This window comes from Pleurodeles waltl, chromosome 6, assembly GCF_031143425.1.
Source record: "Pleurodeles waltl isolate 20211129_DDA chromosome 6, aPleWal1.hap1.20221129, whole genome shotgun sequence".
Taxonomy (NCBI): domain Eukaryota; kingdom Metazoa; phylum Chordata; class Amphibia; order Caudata; family Salamandridae; genus Pleurodeles; species Pleurodeles waltl.
Genome location: NC_090445.1, coordinates 1,595,627,456 through 1,595,650,724, shown reverse-complemented (window position 1 = coordinate 1,595,650,724; position 23,269 = coordinate 1,595,627,456). Strand labels below are relative to the sequence as shown.

General features: G+C 44.2%; 1 protein-coding gene across 3 annotated transcripts in view; it reads left to right on the top strand.

Annotated features, from left to right (window-relative positions):
* The window catches only part of TRAF2 (TNF receptor associated factor 2), a 429,606-nt gene that overhangs the window by 124,256 nt on the left and 282,081 nt on the right, over window positions 1-23,269 (top strand). For all 3 annotated transcript variants that reach the window (XM_069241424.1, XM_069241427.1, XM_069241425.1), the window contains exons 5-6: window positions 16,852-16,930; window positions 23,137-23,235. In XM_069241424.1, coding sequence (XP_069097525.1) covers window positions 16,852-16,930; window positions 23,137-23,235 — 178 coding nt within the window. The remainder of the gene's footprint in view (window positions 1-16,851; window positions 16,931-23,136; window positions 23,236-23,269) is intronic.

The window sequence follows — 23,269 nt, the reverse complement described above, 5'->3', positions numbered from 1 at the left end:
TTAGCTTATTGTTTTTTCAAAACAATATCCCATTTTGTGCACTGTTTTTTGGTGCAACTACTTCAGCAGCAGATTCGCAATCAATCATTCTTTTATCAGATACTCTATTACAGACAAGAGAGATGCGACCCTATGATATCTTCACTGGTGGGAACCTCACATAAAATACACTAGTATCGTCAGTTTTGACCACTTGAGATGCTGCCCGCTTTGGGACGATAGGAGTTTTTAGGGTCGAGCCTGCGTCGCATGTGCTTGCGCATGCGTTTCGCTAGCGAGACGCTTTAGGGATTAACAAGGGCTCGGAGCCCGTCCACGTGACGTCAGTGTCTTTCATTGGCTCGTGGGCTTGCCTGTTAGAATCTGCTTGATTTCATTAGTGGAAGGCACGCATACGTCATGCCTTTTCTGGTGGTTAGCCCTCCTCGAGCACATCGACCAAGTACAGAAAACATGCAAGGCTCGCTGTTTTCCATTCGGTTTGTGGACTACTTTTTCTCTATTTTCGCAATGCGATCTCGCTTGGCAGAAGTCGAGCGCTTTGCATAATATTGACCCTGTTACATAGTTAATTGCACCTTTTCCGGTTACGTACATGGTTTATGTCGCAAGAAAAGTCCGGTTAGGAGTTTACAACGCTATTAGCTCTAACAGGAGCAAACGTGAGACCCGTTGCATTGCAAATGCTTATTATTCTTCTGTAGTGGTAAGAAACTCTAATACCATTGGGGTATTACAGATTTTTTAAATGGATTCCAATATTAAAGAATCCTCCTCTTCCATAAAAACCCTACTCACCTGCCCTTCTGGGGCTGCAAGACAAAGAATAAATTTAGAAAAACGATGAAATCTCATAGACTAAATGGAATGTATTCTCTTTTGCTCATTTTTACCATAAAATAGTCCAAAGTTGGAATTGAGACCCAAAGTTGATATAAAGCAGTTGAAACAATATGCAGCAGATATTTAACTTTTGGACATCTGGTCAAAACTGTTCTTGCCCACCTGTGAAAAGGCAGGTGATCAGATATCCGAGACCGGCAGCTGGTGATCCTGAGTTTCTCACTAAACATTCTACTCCAATGAGTCTGGTTGTTTAGCCTTCATCCAGCAAGGTGAACCCCAATACTTCTTCTCACAGGGAGCCTTAAGAGGGTCAAGGTGCTTGGAAAACAAATATTCCTCTCAGTAACCTAGCATTGAGATCTGTCAGCACAGTTTGCTTACTGTGCCGGTATATGCATGTCCTCAGGGACATGGTGAGTGAGATATTGGCGCAGTCCCGGAAGACCTTGGCATCTTACTGGCTCAACCAATTAGAAATGGTCAAAATGTAGCTGAATATGATTCCTGCTGGTGTTGATACTACTGTTTGTCTGAGAAATGTGGTTAGCACCTGTAAGGAAATGCCTCCTTAGCATGGTTACCTCCTGACATTTTGCCTTTTGTTGATGCCAGTTATGATTGAAAGTTTGCTGGGACCCTGCTAACCAGGCCCCAGCACCAGTGTTCTTTCCCTAAACTGTACCTTTGTTCCCACAGTTGGCCCAGCCCTGGCATCCAAATAAGGCCCTTGTAAATGGTACCCCGGGTACCAAGGGCCCTGATGTCAGGGAAGGTCTCTAAGGGCTGCAGCATGCCTTATGCCACCCTGGGACCCCTCACCCAGCACATGCACACTGCCTCACAGCTTGTGTGTGGTGGTGGGGAGAAAAAGACAAAGTCGACATGGCACTCCACTCAGAGTGACATGCCCACCTCACACTGTCTTTGGCATAGGTAAGTCACCCCTCTAGCAGGCCTTACAGTCCTAAGGCAGGGTGAACTATACCACAGGTGAGGGCATATGTGAATGAGCACTATGCCCATACAGTGTCTAAGCAAAACCTTAGACAGTGTAAGTGACGGGTAGCCATAAAGTGTATATGGTCTGGGTGTTTGTGTTTGACAAATTCCACAGTTCCATAATGTCTACATTGAAAGCTGGGAAGTTTGGTACCAAACGTCTCAGCACAATAAATGCACACTGATGCCAGTGTGGAATTTATTGTAAAATGCACCCAGAGGGCATCTTAGAGATGCCCCCTGAATACCACTCCTACTCCTAGTGCTAGGCTGACCAGTTTCTGCCAGCCTGCCACAACCAGACGAGTTTCTGGCCACATGGGGAGAGTGCCTTTGTCACTCTGTGACCAGGAACAAAGCCTGTGCTGGGTGAAGGTGCTTCTCACCTCCCCCTGCAGGAACTGTAACACCTGGCGGTGAGCCTCAAAGGCTCATGCCTTTTGTTACAGCACCCCTGGGCATCCCAGCTAGTGGAGATGCCTGCCCCTCCGGCCACTGCCCCCAGTTTTGGCGGCAAGGCTGGAGGAGATAATTAGTAAAACAAGGAGTCGTCATCCACCAGTCAGGGCTGCCCCTAAGCTGCCCTGAGCTGAGGTGACCCCTGCCTTTAGAAATCCTCCATTTTGAGATTGGAGGATTCCCTCAATAGGATTAGGGATTTGCCCCCTCCCCTCAGTAAGGAGGTACAAAGAGGGTGTAGCCACCCTCAAGGACAGTAGCCATTGGCTACTACCCTCCTGACCTAAACACATCCCTAAATCTAGTATTTAGGGGCACCCTTGAACCCAGGAAATCAGTTTCCTGCAAACTAAAACCAGGACTGCTGACCTGAAAGCCCTGCAGAGACAACGGAGACGACACCTGACTTGGCCCCAGCCCCACTAGCCTGTCTCCAGACTCAAAGAACCTGCAAAGCGACGCATCCGACAGGGACCAGCGACCTCTGAAGCCTTTAGAGGACTGCCCTGAACCGAAGGACCAAGGAACTCCCGATAACAGCGGCACTGTTCACAAGCAGCAACAACTTTGCAACTTTCTTGCAACTCTTAAAGAACTAACTCTTCCCGCCGGAAGTGTGAGACTTCACACTCTGCACCCGACGCCCCCGGCTCGAGATCCATAGAACCAACACTGCAGGGAGGACTCCCAGGTGACTACGACCTCGTGAGTAACCTGAGATGACCCCCCTGGACCCGCACAGTGACTCATACAGAGAGGATCCAGAGGCTCGCCCTGACCGTGACTGCCTGTAACAAGGGACCCGATGCCTGGACCAAGCACTGCACCCGCAGCCCCCATGACCAGAAGAAACCAAACTCTAGTGCAGAAGTGACCACCAGGCGACACTCTGCCTAGCCCAGCCGGTGACTGGCCCAAGAAGCCCCCCTGTGCCCTGCCTGCACCGCTAGAGTGAGCCCCGGGTCCCTCCATTGCTTCCTATTGAAAACCCGACGCCTTCTAAGCACACCGCTCCCAGCTGCCCCTGTGCCGCTGAGAGTGTGTTTTATGTGCCTACTTGTCCCCCCCCGCCCCCCCCACAGACCTCTACAAAACCCCCCTGGTTTGCCCTCCGAAGACGCAGGTACTTACCTGTTGGCAGACTGGGACCAGAGCACCCCTGTTCTTCATAGGCACCTATGTGTTTTGGGCCCTCCTTTGACATCCGCACCTGACCGGCCCTGTGTTGCTGTTGCGTAACTTTGGGGTTGCTCTGAACCCCCAACGGTGGGCTGCCTATGCCCAGGAACTTGAACTTGTAAATGACTTACTTATCTGACAAACTAACCTTTACTTACCTCCCCCAGGAACTGTTGATTTTTGCACTGTGTCCACTTTTAGAATGGCTTATTGCCATTTTAACTAAAACTGTGTATGTTACTGGTCTAATTCAAAGTTCCTTACTTACCTGTGTGGAGTACCTTGCATTTTATGTATTTACTTCAAATCTTGAATCTTGTGGTTCTAAAATAAACTAAGAAAAGGTATTTTTCTATATAAAAACTGTTGGCCTGGAGTCAGGTTTTTGAGTATGTGTTCCTCATTTATTGCCTATATGTGTACAACAAATGCTTAATACTACCCTCTGATAAGCCTACTGCTCGACCACACTACCACAAAATAGAGAATTAGAATGATCTAATTTTGCCACTGTCTTACCTCTAAGGGGAACCCTTGGACTCTGTGCACACTATCACTTACTTTGAGATAGTATATACAGAGCCAACTTCCTACAGCACCAATTTAGTGCCTGCTGCCATGTGTGGATGTGCTCCACAAGATTTTCTAGAGACATGCAGGCCTCTCTCAAGTATGTTTTTTGATATTTTGCGCCTGTACTAATCCTACCTTGCAACATTTCAAAGATGGAGAGCCAAAGCACACTCCCTAGGTCTTTTGATACCTGCTAAACATGTTCCTCACCAGTTTAGGATATTCTGAGGCTATTCTGAGGGGCTGGTACATAGGCAACCTCTGTCTCCCCCAGCCACTGCTGCAATCACCCCAGTCTTATCGAGGCCAGGGATGTGGATCTAGCAGGCAGTGTGCAGGCCAGCAAGGGCACCAGTCCTCTCAGTCCCTATCCTTTACACCAACAGCCAACAAGCCTCTCTAGCTTGTCATTTGTGGTGCACAACCATCCTGTGGGAGGCAGGATGCAGGGCTGTGTCCCTGGGTGGCGACCCATCACGTCTGTTACATGGGTTCTTTAAATCTTTTATCATGGTTATGCCCTACCCTTTCTATCTGCTCCACCAAATCTTCCCCCCACATCAGAGGAGCACCTGTCCATTCTGCAGCAAGAGGTGCAAGTTCTCCTTTCCTAAGGAGCTATCGAAAGAATTCCAGACTCTGAAATATGAGAGAGTTGCTACTTTAATTATAACCATGTGCAGAAGAAAGATGAGGGCCTTCAGCCCATTTTAGACCTTCAACTTCTGAATTCCTTCCTGTGAAAGGACAAATTTAAAATGTTTATGCTGCCCCAGATCCTGTCTGCCCTGGACTAAGGTGACTGGATGGTGTCCTTGGGACTGTAGGACATTTATTTTCATATACCGGTCCGCAGTCCCACAGATGTTACCTGTGGTTCAGTGTAGGCCAGCAGCATTTAGAGTTTCAACCGCCATGTGGCATTGCAGCAAACAGGGCAGAGTGGGGTCCATGGGCGTGTGCCAGGAGTCTTGTCTCCTGTGGAGTTGGTTGGATCATCAACCACGGGTTGTCCTTCAGTAGCAGAGTTGATGTGCTCAGCAGACTGTACCTGGCAGACCACAAATATCAGCTGTATCCTAGTTGGCACAGGGCATCTTCTAACAGTAGGAAAGATTACGATTAGAGCTCTGTGTTGCTGCCTCACCTTTTTATATTTGCTGGACCACCTGTTCTTGTTTAACCCCTCAGGTGCCATGCCTTTCCCCCTCAGGTGCCAGGCTTTTTTCCCCTCAGGTGCCAGGCCTTTTTTTGGCTATTTAGGGCAGTTTGCACTTAGGCCCTCATAACTTTTTGTCCAAGTAAGCTAACCACGCCAAATTTGCATCCTTTTTTCCCAACATCCTAGGGATTCTAGAGGTACCCAGAGTTTGTGGCTTCCCCTGAAGGAGACCAAGAAATTAGCCAAAGTACAGCGAACATTTAGTTTAAAAAAAAAAACAAATGGCGAAAAAAGGGCTGCAGAAGAAGGCTTGTGTATTTTTCCCTGAAAATGGCATCAACAAAGCGATTGTGATGCTAAAATCACCATCTTCCCAGCTTTCAGGAACAGGCAGACATGAATTAGATAACCATATTTTGAACACAATTTTGGCATTTTACTGGGACATACCCCCTTTTTACTATTTGTTTGTGCGTTCAGCCTCCTTCCAGTTAGTGACAGAAATGGGCATGAAACCGATGCTGGAGCACAGAAAGCTAAACATTTCTGAAAAGTAGACAAAATGCTGAATTCGGCAAGTGGTCATTTGTGTAGATCCTACAAAGTTTTCCTACAGTAAATAACAGCTGAAATAAAATAAAATATTGAAATTGAGGTGAAAAAACAGCCATTTTTCTCCACGTTTTACTCTGCAACTTTTTCCTGCAATTTAATTTTTTTTAAAGCAATATACCATTAGGTCTGCTGGACTATTCTGGTTTTGGGTGTATATAGGGCTTGTAGGTTCATCAGGAACCCTAGGTACCCAGAGCCAATAAATGAGCTGCACCTTGCAATGGGTTTTCATTTTATACCAGTTATACAGCCATTCGTTTGGTGAAATATAAAGAGTGAAAAATAGGTATCAAGGAAATCTTTGTAATTCCAAAATGGGCACAAGATAAGGTGTTAGGAAGCAGTGGTTATTTCCACATTTCTGAATTCCTGGGTGCCCATACTAGCATGTGAGTTACAAGGCACTTCTCAAATAGATGTCTTTTTTACACACTGTTTTACATTTGGAAGGAAAACATGTAGAGAAAGACAAGGGGCAATAACACCTGTTTGTCTATTCTGTGGTCCCCCGACTCCCAATACAAATGGTACCTCACTTGCTTGGGTAGGCCTAAGGCCCGCAACAGGAAACTCAACATGGACACATCACATTTTTACATTGAAAACTGACGTGTTTTTTGGAATGTGCCTAGCTAAGGATTTTGATCTCTAGCTCTGCAGGCACCTTGGAAAACCTACCAAACCTGTGCATTTCTGAAAACTAGACACCTAGGGGAATCCAGGATGGAGTGACTTGTGGGGGGGGTCTCACCATGTTGTTACTCAGGATCCTTTGCAAACCTCAAAGTTTGGCCAGAAAAAACACTTTCCTCACATTTCGGTAACAGAAAGGTCTGGAATCTGAGAGGAGCCACAAATTTCCTCCCACCCAGCGTTCACCCAAGTCTCCTGATAAAAATGGTACCTCACTTGTGTGGGTAGGCCTAGTGCCTGCGACAGGAAATGCCCCAAAACACAAGGAAATTTGTGGCTCCACTCAGATTTGCTTCCCTTATGATATAACACAAAAAACAATCCCTGGTGTCTAGTGGATTCTGCCCCACCTGGGGACAGATTGGCCTATTCAATATCGGCCGATATGCCCAGACGGAGGGTGGGGGGCTAGAAAAGGCTTAATAATCAGGCACTGTTGGTGCATCAGCAAAACACCACCTTTTTTCCCCCAGAGAAACTGGTATCAAGAATGGACGGCCTTCTTGCCTAAAGTTTTCACTCCTTTCCGTCTTGGGCAATCTTATCACTGTGCCTGTCTTCTTATGCTTCATTGTCTGGACCCTAAAAAAGCCTTAAGCTTTTATACTGATCGTACCAAGGAACAGCATGTGGATGATCAGCTTTTTGTGAGGTTCTCTGAGCTGAAAAAATGGAAGACTGTGCAGAAAAGGAACCTTTCTTGGTGGATAATCTAACTGTAGATTCATCATTGTCCTTCATTTCTGTTTTGTGGAGTGCCTCTTTTCAACATCTGAAACAGTTACGAATTTGCACACTGGGGCTACCAGCTATTTATGCTCTGCTTCTGAAGGCACTGAAAAGGCAAGCAAGAAATTGACGTCTGCTCTAGGGGGTGCTTCTATGTTCCAGCACTTTCAGGCAGTACACAGTCAATGAACGGCTGCAAAGTGCACCGAGCGAGAGTAATACTAGGAAAAATGTCCATATCCAGTCTAGCGCATAGGGACTCTGCAATAAGGAATTCACTGAGTACCCTCCAGAAAAAAAAGTTACTGAAAGGAATTAACTTGTACATTGCTGGCTTTTCACCATATTTTACCTGAATTGATGGTTTTCATGGCTCTCTGGAATGTGTACTTCTAGTCTTCCATTGCGAGGAAATGGCATTTGTTTATGAGAATTGTTGTAAAAAGTCTCCACATTCAATTCACCATTTTCCCCGTTGGCTTCAACTATACCCCCCCCCCCTTCTTAACCCCTACTCCCCCAGGCACCATTTCCAAATGCATGAGACCTGCAGCAGCTCCTTTTATATGCTGCTGATCTACGTGTAAACCTAGAAAAATGATTGTCAACTCAAAGCCCAGTTCTGTCATAACATTCTTCATGATTTTTTTAAACGGCCTTTATTTTATAAACTTTAGTCCTCTAAATCAGTTGCAACAAACGAAAATCTGCAAAGAAGTCACAAAATGTATTCATTCAGAAAAAAGACTGTGCTCTGCTTGATTGATGTATTTTGGCCACTCCCCACACTATGGTAAAATGGAATTCCTTTCTTTTAAGGATTCTGTGATACCCTCCATTTTCATTCTCACTCATACATGATTGCACATAAGGTATCTTCATACATTTGTAGGAGATCAATGAAGTGAGTGGGTGGAGATTTGGGAGGACAAGAGGCTTTAAGCTTTTTTTTCCATATATATGGTAAAATCTTTTCAGAAACCATTACTTGCAAGTCCGTATTAACCACTGCATCTGTGGCAGGCGGTGGAGCTAAGATTGATTAATTTGGAGATCTAAGGTGTCCGGTAAGCAAAATAACAGCAACCTATTGTAGCCTAATATGGGTCGTCTCCCTTTCTTCGATCAGTAATGTCCTATTAATTTCTAAATCATGTGAACAAATCACCAACATCTGATCAAGAATGTAAAAATGGGAATGAGAATCCCTTTCAAAGAAACTCAAGCAATCTGGCATTTACTTTTGTCTATGAAACTATCTTAAAGTGTTTTTCATACACTTAACAGGTGCCCAAAATGTAAATTTGAATATGTTATTCGGGTTGCTACAAATCATCACATGTAGGTCATCAGTGATGAAAACCTTTGGGAAGTCTTTGGAAAGTCGAGATCTCCATAACCTAGACCTGTTCTCGACAGAAGAAAAAGCAAACATCTGTTTTTGTGTCCAGGTTTGTGAAACCCAACATCAGGGTCAATTCCTTCATAGTGAAATTGCCTGTCCTCTTCTTGTGTAGTGAAGCTTTTAATCCAGCTGAGGATCCCAGATTCAGACATTCATTTCACCAGAGTCTCTCCTCTTGCCTTCCTGAAGACTGCATGGAGATTCTGAAAGAATACAATGGACCATAGAAAGTGTGAACCACAGGAATGCAGCATGGCACAGTGGATTTCTTAAAAATCTTGACAGACCATCAGCTGCATGAAGTGTAATTCAATACATGTAGTAAATCATTTTGGAGACCCCAGACATACAGACCACCATATATATAACACACAACAGTGTGACAGACCTTGTGAGGTCACAATTCCCTCTTTACCCCCCACTTAAGAGTCACTATCTCCTCCCAGTCTTGAAAGTGATCTATTGGGCTGTCATCCATTCTCACCTCAGATCTGTGGATATCTTCCTCCACCAGCCAGTGTCTAGTACCTCATTCCTCATAAACTGCAGGCATTAGACAATTGCATCATTATTAACTCTTACCTAGCAGCAGTGACAGACTGACAAATCTAAAACAAATGTTCCATGTCTTCAGTGTTGGGGTTTTTTCGCAATGCACAGTTCTTAAGGGAATAGTTTACTACTCCACCTGTTGTATTCCTTAGAACATCTATGGCCTATCTCCAGTAGCTTTCCAATATCTCTCATCCAATGTAGACATGTGGCCTCCTGTTGGAAGCATACTATGCAGTCTTTTGCTCTAGCCTGGTATACCTTACCAAGTTTTGATGGGATAGTATTGGCCCTATGCAATACTTTCAATTGGGTAAGGCAGAATTCTGTATTGCTTGTAGATTTTATGGTGTATCAATACTTTAACCCCGTTAGTATCAGACATTTGTGCACCGGTGTCTTTCTCTTACTTCTCTTGGATCGAGTAGGGCTTTGCTAAGTGCAGAATAGTGGCATACTTTATATTGAGAAAGGTCAGTAAACTACTAGTACACTGGATCTGGGCAGTTCTTTCTGCAATCCGTTCCAGGTGAGACATGCAGCTCTCATGATTGTAATAAAGAAATAAAACTTGACTAGACTCTACCCCAAATCCGCATGTAACCTACCTAAACATCAGGGACTTATAATCATTTATTTCTCCCATCACACAGTAACCGCCCTGGATCCAACCATCTATATTCATCATCTATATTACCGTTGCACCACAAATCTGATAGAGACTTCTAGTTGCAGATTCCTTACCTTAGAATTTTCCCCAGGCGTCAGACTGGATCTGGAGATTTTTCTTCGAGCAATACCCTTGCACATCGGTAGGTGGCGTCGGACGACTCCCTGGGCGTTTGTGGCATCGTAGTCGCCTCTGATGACGTCGGGAGTAGTACATAGACGCTGCCCTCGTGCAGTGACTTCAGTTCTTTTCTTTCCACGCCACGTGCTTATCCGTAGAAGAGCTACTGTGGCTATTTTTTTGGTTGAATTCAACCTTTTTGTTGCATTTTTCTGTGAACATTTGGTGCGTCGAGGATGTCCCCGAAGACCGGGTTGAAGCCGTGCAAATACTGTCATCATACGATGTTGGTGACGGATCCTCATCGGGTTTGTCTGTGGTGTCTTGAGCGTGACCACGACCCAAAGTCGTGCTCCGAGTGCCGGCCATGCATCCGAAGGTTTTGAGGGAGCGGTCCCTAAAGCTCATGGCAACCCAGCATTCGACTTTGCGTAGGTCCCAGTCTCGCTCGAGAGAAAGGTCTCGAGATCGGTTGCAGAGTCATTACCACTTGTCTTCTTCAAAATCCACGGGTCAAGGTAAGAAGAAGTCGAAGAAGTCCCATCGCTCTCCGACTTTGCCCCGTCGCTCAGCCAACGCAACGCAGGAGTAGCGTCCACGCACAAGGCCTCCCTCCTCAGAGCCTGCGTCTGGGTCGTCTCTGCGCTTCCCCGACTTTCCTGGAGCCGGAGCGACCCCCGCCCAGCTTAAAGAGTCTTGTGAGGCCATGCGTCTCATCTTGGGGCGGTCCTACCCCCGATACGGCGCCTTTGGGCCCAAGGGGTTCAGCTGAGGGGCCTTCGGGTTCCGTGCCGGCGGCTTCGGCTCCGGCCACTGAGGTCACCTCCGAATCCGCGCGCGGATCCACACCAGTGCTGTTCGCACCCTTGAGACCTTCCCCGGTGCCAGGTCATTTGTTGACGCTCCTGACGTCAGTCGTGACCACTATCAACGTCGACCCAATTCTTACCCCCTACCACTCGAAGTTGGAGTGGCGTCAGCCAACGCCGCCTTCGACTTCAATGGAGCCTATTCGCCCAGGTCGGATTCAAACCCTTTTTCTTATGGGTACGAATATGGGGAGGGATTGGAGGGGTCCCTGGACCCTTATGAATACCAGGTTGACCCTTCTATGGACTGGGCTCAGGAATTGGGCGAAGCCAGTGGTCTGGATACTTCTCCTGATGCTGGCATGCTGTCTCCTCCTACCGTGGCTACGGAGGAGGGAGCAGCTTATAGTATGGTGGTCAGTAGGGCAGCTGAAGCCTTGGTCGCGAGCTTCCCACTGTTGAGGTCAGGTCAAATCTCCTGACGGAGGTGCTCCAGCCTGGGGCTTCTACTTCAGAACCCTTTTTGCCATTTAATGAAGCCCTCACCGATGTCCTTTTGGGTACCTGGTCCAAACCCAACACAGGGGCTCCTGTGAATAGGACTATTGCACGCTGCCATCAGCCCACTCCGGATGACCCTAAATTCCTGTCCCAACACCCCACGACTGAGACTCTTGTTATCCAGGCTTCCTCTTCTTTAGGTGCATTCCCTTCCGCACCCCCGGATAAGGAATCCAAAAGGCTGGAACATTTTGGCAAGAAATTGTTTTCTTGCTCCAGTCTTGTGCTGCGGTCTGTGAACTCCGCATGCCTTTTGGGCCTCTGTACCCACTCTTTGTGGAATACGGTTGCGCAGGTCCTGCCGCAGATACCGGAGGAGGCCCGTACTATTGTCTCCCAAGTTGTGAACAATGGGAGAGATGCGGCAAAGTTCACAATCCATTGCGGGCTGGACACGACCGACTCTCTGGGCAAATCGGTTGCTACGACAGTGGCCTTATGACGCCACGCCTGGTTGCGTACTTCTGTTTTTTCTGGGGATGTCCAACAGTCACTCATGGACATGCCCTTTCATGGCTCACGTCTCTTCGGAGACAAAGCGGATGCTGCCTTGGAGAGATGCAAGGATTCCCAGGCTAGGGCTCAGTCCCTCGGTCTTTCCTCTGCCCCTCGCCCCCCACAATCCACTTTTTGCCCCTTTCATGGCCCCAGAAGGGGCTTCCTGTCACCCCCCCCCGAGGACGCAGACACTTACCTGCTGGCAGACTTGAACCGGAGCACCCCTGTTCTCCATAGGCGCCTATGTGTTTTGGGCACCTCTTTGACCTCTGCATCTGACCTGTCCTGAGCTGCTGGTGTGGTAACTTTGGGATTGCCTTGAACCCCCAACGGTGGGCTGCCTATGCCCCAGGACTGGAACTTCTAAGTGTTTTACTTACCTCACAAACTAACCTTTACTTACCTCCCCCAGGAACTGTTGATTTTTGCACTGTGTCCACTTTGAAAATAGCTTACTGTCATTTTTACAAAGACTGCATATGATATTGCTTTTATTCAAAGTTCCTAAAGTATCCTTGCATTTAAAGTGTTTACTGCAAATCTTGAACCAGCGGTTCTTAAAATAAACTAAGAAAATATATTTTTCTCTATAAAAACCTATTGGCCTACAGTAAGTCTTTGAGTGTGTGTTCCTCATTAATTGCCTGTGTGTGTACAACAAATGCCTAACACTACCCTCTGATAAGCCTACTGCTCGACCACAGTACCACAAAATAGAGCATTGGAATTATCTAATTTTGCAACTATCTTACCTCTAAGGGGAACCCTTGGACTCTGTGCACACTATTTCTTACTTTGAAATAGTATATACAGAGCCAACTTCCTACACCGCCTATACCTCTTCTGCCCAGAGTTCCCAAGAAAATCAGGAATGACTGGGCCCAAGTCATCTTGGTGGCTCCGAAATGGGCACGGAGGGTATGGTATCCAGAGCTATTAAGCATGTCAATCGATCCGCCACTCAGACTGCCTCTTCGGGCGGATCTTCCGTCCCCGCAACAGGGGACGGTTCTTCACCCGAACCTGTCCAACCTCCGCCTTCATGCGTGGAAATTGAGCGTGACAGTTGACGGCTTTTGCCCTTCCACCCGAAGTCTGCGATGTTATCTTGGCAGCCAGACGTCCATCAATCAAAATTGTATAGGCCTGTCATTGGAATAAATTTGTGGGATGGTGTACCAACAAATCTGTTGATCCCCTTACTGCCCCTCTGTCCGAGGTTCTTCTGTTCATTCTTGTGCACCCTTAAAGGGTATTTATCTGCCATTTCGGCCTTTCTTAGCTACCTGATCATCCTTCACTCTTTAAATCTCCTATTGTGAGTAGATTCCTAAAGGGACTCACCCCTTTATTTCCTTCCACTCCATTTATCATGCCTCACTGGGACCTCAATCTTGAACTTACTTATTTGATGTGTACTCCCTTTGAGCCAATGCATAATTGTCCCTTGCAGCTCCTCACCATCAAAACTGACTTTCTTGTTGCAATCACCTCTGCTCGTAGGGTGAGTGAGCTTCAGGCCCTTTCCTCAAAGCCTCCATACTTGTCTGTGCACCCAGACAATGTAGTGTTGCACACTAAAGCTTCTTTCTTTCCTAAGGTGGTTACACCCTTTCATGTAGGCCAGTCCATCACTCTGCCTACTTTCTATGCACTCCTAAATCCTTCTCATGAGGAGGAGAGACTCCGTCTGGACCCAAAAAGAGCGTTGGTGTTCTACCTCAATCGTACTAAAGATTTCCGGGTGGACGATCAATCAATCAATCAATCAATGACACTTATAAAGCGCGCTACATACCCGTAGGGTCTCAAGGCGCTGGGGGGGGGGGGTGCCGCTACTGCTCGAATAGCCAGGTCTTCAGCTTCTTCCTGAAGGAGAGGTGGTCTTGGGTCAGGCGCAGGTCGGTCGGGAGGGAGTTCCAGTTCTTGGCGGCCAGGTAGGAGAAGGACCTTCCTCCTGTAGTCGCTCTTCGGATGCGGGGGACGGCGGCGAGGGCGTGGTTGGCTGATCGGAGGTGGCGCGTGGGAGCGTAGAAGTTGACTCGGCTGTTGAGGTAGCTCGGGCCTTGGTCGTGTAGGGCTTTGTGTGCGTGGGTGAGGAGACGATCAACTCTTCGTTGGGTATGTGGGTGCAAAAAAAGGGAAGGCGGTGCAAAAGCGTACCATCTCTCGATGGGTGCTTCTTTGCATCAAAATGTACTACGCTCTGCACAAGAAGCAACCTCCCGAGGGCTTGCGTTCTCATTCCACCAGAGCAATTGCTGCTTCCACTGCATTAGCACGCGGAGGTCCTGTCCTGAAATCTGTGAGGCAGCTACGTGGGGGCGTCCCTGCACATGTTTGCTAAGCACTACTGTCTGGACAGTCCGGTCCGTCCGGATGGCTACTTTGGTCGTTCGGTCCTGCAGGACTTCCTAGTATGATCTTGGTTTGCAGCCCACCACCGAGGATGGCATTGCTTGGGTATCTAGTCTAAGGTAAGGAATCTGCCACTAGAAGTCTCGAGCAGATGTACAAGTTACTTACCTTCGCTAATGACATATCTGGTAGAGACTTATTCTAGTTGCAGATTCCTTACCGCCCACCCATCCTCCCCGCTTGTGAACTGATTTCTAGGGACAGGGGTTCCCCCTTTCAGGTCCTTTGCTCTGGTGCTCCAGTCTCGGTGTTCTTAGCAGCTCTCTGCTTTGGCGTGGAAAGTCGTTAAAAGAAACTGACGTCACTGCGCGAGGGCGGCATCTATGTACTACTCCCGATGTCATCACGACGACTAAGACGCCACCTACCGCCATGCAAGGCTATTGCTCGAAGAAAAATCTCCGGATCCAGTCTGACACCTGGGGGAAACTCTAAGGTAAGGAATCTGCAACTAGAATATGTCTCTACCAGATATGTCGTTACCGAAGGTAAGTAACTTGTACTTTATTGAAATGGGGAAGGCTCCATTACTCTGCTTCAGACAGGAACATGACCATTTTTTTTAATCCTTCTCATCCACACCCATTCTGAGAGAAGGGGCATCAGGGAGATGAAATGTGGTGTCTCGGACCAGTCTGCCTGGGTAGCATCAACAAATGCATGTCAAGCAGCCCTACGGGGCATCCAGGAAAATGACCTTGATATTAGCTTCAGCTCCTATTGCGCCTTATAGGAAATCTTCTCGTGCATCCTTTTTCACTATGCAAGTGGTCACTGATTACATGGGAAGGCTTAAAGGTTTATACTCAAGTCACAAGGTAAGTCAGCCTTGGGAGATAAATCTTTCCGAATTTAGTCCAACTCATCTGTAGTGATAGCTCTCTACACAAAATGTTTGTGTCTTTATTTGGCAACTGAACATCCTCTTAACAACAATACCTCAAGGCTTCTGCTGTCTCCAGCATTCCACCAGTGACATACTTTACATTATATTCCAAGGTTGTAATCCTAGAGTGACCTAAATCATTTTGCTACATGTCCTTCTTTTTATACAAGCAAAAAAGTTGTCATCTGCCACTGAAGAACTCCAGCGGTGCATACAAGATATAATAAGCTTAGCAAATTATGAACAATACTATATTTTGGCAATGTTACATAAATATTCAACAATATAAATATCAATAACATAGGGGTACTTCTTCCTACTTGAGCAAAAATGGATTACCAAGATGGAAGGGATAATTTATCGGGTGATTAATTGCATACAAATTCTTTAGGTTGCATATCTATTGTCTTGGGACAAACTAGAATTACTCATTTCTCTTTTGGAAGATGAAGACAGAACTTGGCCCTTGGACACGCTAGCTTCACTATTCCCACTATTTCATACAAGAAGTGGCTCTTTTTTCCTTACTATCAGTCACTAGAAAAGCTTTCACGTGACACGTGGAATCGGGAGTCATAAAATGAAACAAACTACTGCTTGTATAGTAATCTGGGGTGTCAGTACAAATGCTTTCCCTCAAGGCATATGACCTCTCCAGGAATCTACTGGTGACATACTTTACATTCTACCCCATGGTGGAATCCTGGAGTGTCATAAACCACTTCACTACAACATCGGATCTGTAGCACCTGTTTTGAATGGTTGATTCTCCATAATGAGCTCTTCATTGACAGTCATAAACGCTACATGACTTCTTTACTCATGTACGGGATTCAAAGAACTTTAAGTAAAACATTATTTTTTGTGTGTGTCAATCTACAGGCCACATTTTTTTTATATTATCATTTAAAAAGAAGATATTTTTCATCATAAATGTGATAAGTGTGATGATATAGGCCTCACTACATCTTACTGAAAAATACATTGAATGAACTAAGGATTGAATGTGATGAAAATAGTACCATAGAGGCTGAAACTGAAGAAAGCTGAAAATGCAACTCTGCATCTATAATATAGTGGCTTTTAGGGTCCATGTTTCAATTTATCTTTTCCTTTTTAAAAAAAGAAAAACTATTATGTCCCTGACAATGTCTACAGAGAGTGTCCTTCTGCCTTTTGAAAACCTTTGAATGCTAAGTCTAGACCATGTCTCAAAAAGCATTCATACTGAAACATTTTTGGTTTAGGAGTTTGTTTTAGGTGGTTTGTCAAAGATCAGCAAAACATCTTTCATCATTATATATACTTGTCTAAAACTACTGTAGTCTTCACTGTTAGGCTTTACAGCATACATACTTCCTAACAAATCATCTGTCTTGGAATAGCAAGGTATTTATATATGGGAATGAAAGACCTGTTTCAAGCTATCGTTTCACTCCTTGATCCGTTATGTGCCTGGTGATATTCTCAGTTGTTCCCTTCTGTGGTTACCAGTAAGTAATGCTTAATTGTATTTTTTCCTTGGGATTTGTGTAACCTTGTCATGATTTCAGAGGAAAGCTAATTTTTAATATAAGAAAAATACCAGTAGTGAGCTGCTGCAATGAACCAACATATGCCAGTTTATTTTCATTGGTGACAATATGTTAATCGATTTATCCCCTATTTCTCTTCTAGCTCTGGCCCCCAGAAGTGTGCATCTTGTATTCAGGAAGGAATTTATGAAGAAGGTGTTTCCATTTTAGAACAAAGCTCTGTAAGTGTAAATATTGAAAACATGAGGAGTTCATATATTGCAACACTAAGGGCCTGATTACAAACTTGGCGGATTGGATGCTCCGCCACAAACATGACGGATATTCCGTCCGCCATATTACGAGTTCCATTATATCCTGTGGAACTTGTAAAACTACGGGTGGGATATCCTTCACATTTGTCGCGCAGTATCCCATTTGCCAAGGTCTAAATCAGGACCTTAGTGTTGGTCTTTCAGAGAGAAACTTTTTGATATGAGACGAGTGCTTTAACAAGAATATAATATGTGCAAACAGTGTGTCTCTAGTGTGCTTTCTTCTTGGACCAGTCCGAGTTGTCTGCAAATATTCCCTCCTCTGTATTACTCCTCTTTCTTATTACAGTCCTCAAAGTATGACGGTGAGTCAACTCCAGAGGTGGGCACCCTGTGTGAGTCAACTTCAGGGATGGGCACCCCTTGGCATCTGTGCAGAACGTCTGCTTTTCCATCATGGGATCTTCATCAGCATCTTTAACATTAAATGTCTGTGCCAATGAGCGAGATCTTAACGAGCGAGATTGGAAAATCATTCATGAAACGAAACTGGTGACCTATAGCTCTTAAATCAGTTGCAAATGAGTAACATATTACTCATTTTGTGTTTGTAGTCTTCCTTTGACCTCACATTATAATAACCACTAGTATCCTTCCTAAAGTAAAAAGAAGATGGACAAGCAACTGTGAGACATATTAAGCCACCATGGAGACCATCTGAACCATGCCCGTTTAAAACAACCAGGCTGCTCTCGCATTGCCTTAGTTAAATATTTTCAACAAATGTAAATATAAATCTTGGTGCGCTTTCTCTTCTCTGTAGAACATTCTGGTTTCATCAGTGTACATGCGGATCACCTATAAATTCACTTATTTAAGATAACCATGCAGGAGCACTGCTATTACACTTGCGTGGTTGTTTCTCACTGTCCTCATTACTCTTCAAAAACATTGAATAGAATAGCAAGAGCTTTCACACATTTTTGAAGGAGGGGAGCGAGTGAACAACTTCTAATTTAAAGGCACCAGAAAAAGGGCCCAAGATAAGGAAATATCCACAGCATGTCCTGCGTTTGAAGCTGGTTTGCCCCGCATGCAGAAAGTAATTGTGATCCACAAACACACAGATGCCTAGCCTTAAACACAGAAAATGTGTGTGCCATAAAGAGACTAATAGTGTTTCTTTAACAATGAAAGAATCAGAACCATACATTTGGACAGATGGTGTATGAGGTTTTGACTCGCTTAAGGGCAAAGTCTGTGTTTTCTTTACCAATGTTTTAACAGGCTCTGGTAGCTTTCAGAAATGTATTTTGAGGAATTGTCATGACTGAAGAAGGCAGTACACATAGGTACACATAGGTTCCAGCTGAAGATAGGCCCTGAGGAACATTTAAATGTATTAGGTAAGGATCACAGCACTCAGTCACAAATATATTCAGCAGGTTAAGTAATTAACTGAATAAATGATAATACAAAGAACAATCTTTAGTGCAAAATGAGATTGCAGCAATTCTTTTTACTGTTTCTTTGTGACCTCATAACTTTTTTTAGTAAAACAAGAGAAGTTCTTTAAACACTGTTCTTTAAAATGGTACAGTCCATGTGCTTATAGTACATACAATAACAGCCCTTAGTAGGTCTAATAAAAAAAACAACCAACACGTGTTTCGGCACTCAGTGACTTTTTCAACGCCAAAAGTGCGACTCGATAGATCCCTATGTAGAAGGAACCGTCGAGAATAGGTGAGCTGTGTTATGGAACTGTGTATAGGTAACCGTCAAAAATGTGGTCCAGTGGCAGTCGGTTCGTATAGTTGCCTAAATAGGTAAATTCCAACGTTCCACATACTTAACGTGTGTGTAATTATTCATAGGCCCATGATAGGTCCCATTATATGTTAGGTGACCCACGTGTAGTGCGCTCGCGACACCGAAAATGCAATACAATGATACAATGCATCACTTTCTGTTTTTTGGGTTGAGCATCTGTTGTTCCTTTCTCCTAGTCATAGCTTTATAATTGGCATTGCTGTAATGAAACGTTCTCAAACTAGACTGTTGGTAATGGTGACTGTACATTTTCTCTATTCAAATAATTAGCCTGTAGCATGATATAAGGTTTTTATTGCCTTAGTGAAGCAAAAGCATTTAAACATTAATTCAATTCAATTTATATACATTCAAAGAATTATTTTATTCCCAGTGTCTTTTGTCATCACGGGAGTTAATGTGTCAGCCAGCCACATTGATTAAAGTAGTCCACAAGAATAGATTAGTCTAGCTTCCTCATTAGTTTTGAGGCCAACCTCTTCATGCAAAAAAGTCAATAATAACTGTTGTGACCCAATGGAGTACCAACATTCACAAATGCAATATTGCCCTTTTCTTTTGGAGTTTTAAGCCAGCCTGTTACTACAGGGCAACAACTGTCTAGTGCATGTCGCCTCATCCCTAGGCATGACTGAGAATACCAAGGAGCTTCTTCATAAAAGACACTTACTGAACTTGACTTGTTTGGAGACCTTAGGTTCAACCTTTGTTACGGTAAAATCTTTGCAAATTGACTATCATTCTCTGTGTTCCTCCTGCTTTCAAATTTACCCTCAAAATTAGAAGCATTTATGTTGCCGGTGAACACATGCAGCATGCACATGCAGTATGATATATATATATTTTTTTAAATATAACAGTTGGTACAGAGCCAGGGCTATAGCACTCTCCGAGGAGGCTAACTTTCTTATTTTCTCTACCTTTGGAGTGATTCACCCATGGATATTTGGTTACCAGATATTTTTGTTGCAAGGACGCACTTGGTGTTCCCTGACCTGGTGCATTTGGCCCTGAAAAGGAATATGCCTATCTTGTTGGTTCATTTAGTAGGAGAGTAAAATAGCAAGCAGGTAATCTGAGCCGGGGGTTTTGGGGGAGTTACCGTGATTGTTAAATATTGAAGCGCTAAGTACGGTTTTCAACTCCTGTTGGTTTCTTGAAATCAATTTGTGGGCCAGAATACAAATAAATGTTGCCCAGACTGCATGTCCTGGTTGCTGTGAATTCCATGGACCTATTACACTAATATTCCAATCCTGATGAAGCACTGTAGTTAAAAAAAAAAAAAAAAAAAAAAAAAAACACAACCAACATTAATTCTCATTCTGTCGATGTTCCTCTGCAGGATGTGCCATTGCACTTCGACATAGTTTAGCCTGACTGCCTCCTCGTGTAGAAAGTCCCACAAATATGCCTTCAGGTTGTATGCACCTGCTAAAAGAAGCAAAACGACGTTCCACAAAAGGTGCAATGGATTCACCTACAAGAGTCTGCATCTGGTGCACAGCCTGCTGAGGTGTAAAGATCGAGAGGAGACTGCATATACGGAGAACTAGCTGAAGAGTGTTTTTCCAGAAAAGCTCTGTCAAATTTGGTTATGGAAGAACTTGCTTCTGTATTTGAAGTGATAGTAGTGTAAACATCATTGTAGTTACTCGTGGGCCTCACATTTAAAACATACCTAATTGTCTGTATCCTCACATGTTGACTATGCATACTGTTGCTCTCTACAACTCTCTGCTTACCTGGACCATGTTGGCAATTAATAAATACCCCAATAAAACACAAATAAATTGACATGTCCTCCTTCAAAACCGATGCATAAAGTAGATTTGTAATTTGTTTTATGGAAATGCATTAAATGAGTGAATTAAATACTTTTTCAGAGGAGCCTGTATGATGTTTCACAGGGGTAAAATGATTTTACGTACTCACTTGGTCTGAAAGTGTTATCACTTTTTTCATTTAAAATTGAGTTTGTTTACCAGTGTTAGAGGCATTCTACTCGTGAGCTTTTAAAAAAATGCTAAAACAAGTAATTTGTAGGATGATAACAGAGATATAATCATTCTGTATGTTGGCATTGCTGCTATGAATGAAAAAGAGAGAGACAGAAAGTAAAAGAAGAAACACCCCCCTTTCATTTTTATTTTATTACAAAATATTTTCCTACCATGATTGGTGACTCGCTACTTTAACCAACCTATCAGTTCGTCAGGTTGGCACTACCATGTTGACCGCATCTATCTTAAGTAGGAGACCAGATGCGATATGATCTTCTACCTATATGTGCCCAAGAGTTGAGTGATAGGACTGCAGACAAAGGCCTCTGCACTTTATGTAAGTGCTTTGTGTCCAGTAGAAGTAGTTTCATTGCTTTTCCTGGTGCAGGGCCATAAATCATGAGGCAGGAATAAAGGTCATCCTTCTCCATTTTGTCAAAGCTCAGTGCAGTCCGCAATCATTGTTGACCTCACCATGCCGCGTGAGAATATGGGACTGAGCTGGTTAATATAGTATTTTTTTTATTGCCTAGTCCTCTAGGAAGGTTCTGCCCACATTAGTTTCAAACTTGCCAGTGGGTGAGATGTGGTCAAGAATACGCTATCCCCCAACCCATGTGGCCAAGTTTTTTCATGTCAAATGAGCTCTAGGCTTATCTGGTAGCTGCTTGTTCAGAAGATTATAGCATTTACATTTTTCAAAAAATCATTTATCTATACAAATTGTTTTGGAATCGGAGCTCCTGACATTGGCATGGCTTAGAGGTATGGAACATAAAACAATTGGTTTTTCTGACATCTTTGTTCCTGAAAGATAATATCTCAGTCGTCTGTAGAGCCAACATATGTACATATTTTTCAGCAGCACATGAAGTACTGGAGGAATACGCAGGCAGATTAACTAGTTTCATTTAAAAGAAAATTTGACAGCACTTTAACAAGAAAAGTTGGACATGTACACAAATTAATTTGCCTACCTTCTCTGGAAAACCATTAAAAGCTACTCGGTAGAGAAAGGCTGCATATTATTAGCACACCTACCATATATAAAGAAATATCTATTTCCATGAAATATACTTTGAATCCATTTTATGATCAAGGTTAAAAGTAGGATGCATTAATTTTGGTAAGACAGCAGTTAATTTTCAATGAGAAGTACGTTTTCTGATGAATGAGAACACCTTATGCAAATTCTCAAGGAAATTCTGCACTACTTCAATGGCAAAACTGTCTGTATGCTATAATTGTACCAAAGTCACACACACACACACACAGAAGAATATTGAACGCCTGGCCCTGTACATTGTGGAACGGTTGAAAGAACAACATATTCTGGCATTTCAGTGGATAAACCCCACTCTAGATATAACTACTCTAAGGAATTCCAGAGAAACAGCAGAAAAACCTAATTTTGTTTTATTTGTGACTAACTATAGAAGTTACCAGTTTTCCATTAGACACTGCTCACTATTGCATGTGAGTGCTAGAATAAAGTGTCTTCGTTATGTGACCTATATTAGGAATGTTTTAATGCTGTGCATGAGCCCTAGGATTGTGCTGTACCTTGGTGCATGTTGGTGCAAAAAGGAGTAACCCTTGGAAACCTGAAACGAGAAATTCTATTGTATGGCTAGATTTGAAAGTGTGAGACTGCATTGTGGCCTGTTAGGAAGTGTGCATTATGCTCCAACTGTAAACGACAAGGCACAGATTAGCCCATCTCCATTTTACTGACATAATGTGGCAGATTTATTCAAGGGAACATCATCTCCTTGATTGAAATTGTCTAGTACTGCTTTATTCCTCTCTTCTCCACTTTCCCATGCCTCATTAGTCCAGACACAGAAGCGCCTGAGCATCCAATACACTCAGTGACTCAAAGGCCAGATTTGTAGCATGCCCACTCAGGGACTAACTACCGCCATCCCTGGTGTTGCTGCTGGGATCCTGCAGCTCTCTCCTCTGGTGCTATTTTAAAACCCCTGATCACTAAATGGAGCTTTGCAACACTTTCTGACTCGGGAATTGGAGTACCTCATACCCGGCAGTCTGTTAGGTCTACCACTTCCCTGATGTTCACCAGCTCTTTGGAGTCTCAGCACCACCACTGGAGGACTGCGGTGACATGACACATTCTGTGCTTCTCAAAGTGGTGGCCTCCTCGGAGAATGGCAGTACCAGCACACTCCTAATGGCATAACATGAAAGAAAGCAGGTTGTTTGCTGTGGGTGAGGCACAGGATCTGGGAAACGTACTTTGATAAACTTGATAATGTAGTGTATAGTTTATCCCTTCGATTGTGGAGTAATTTGTTGTAATTTTGTTTTCCTTCAAAGGCATTCCCAGACAATGCAGCTCGTCGAGAGGTGGAAAGTCTGCCTGCTGTTTGTCCCAATGATGGATGCCCTTGGAAGGGTACGATTAAAGATTATGAGGTTAGTCAAAAGCATGTATCGCTGCAACTGTACT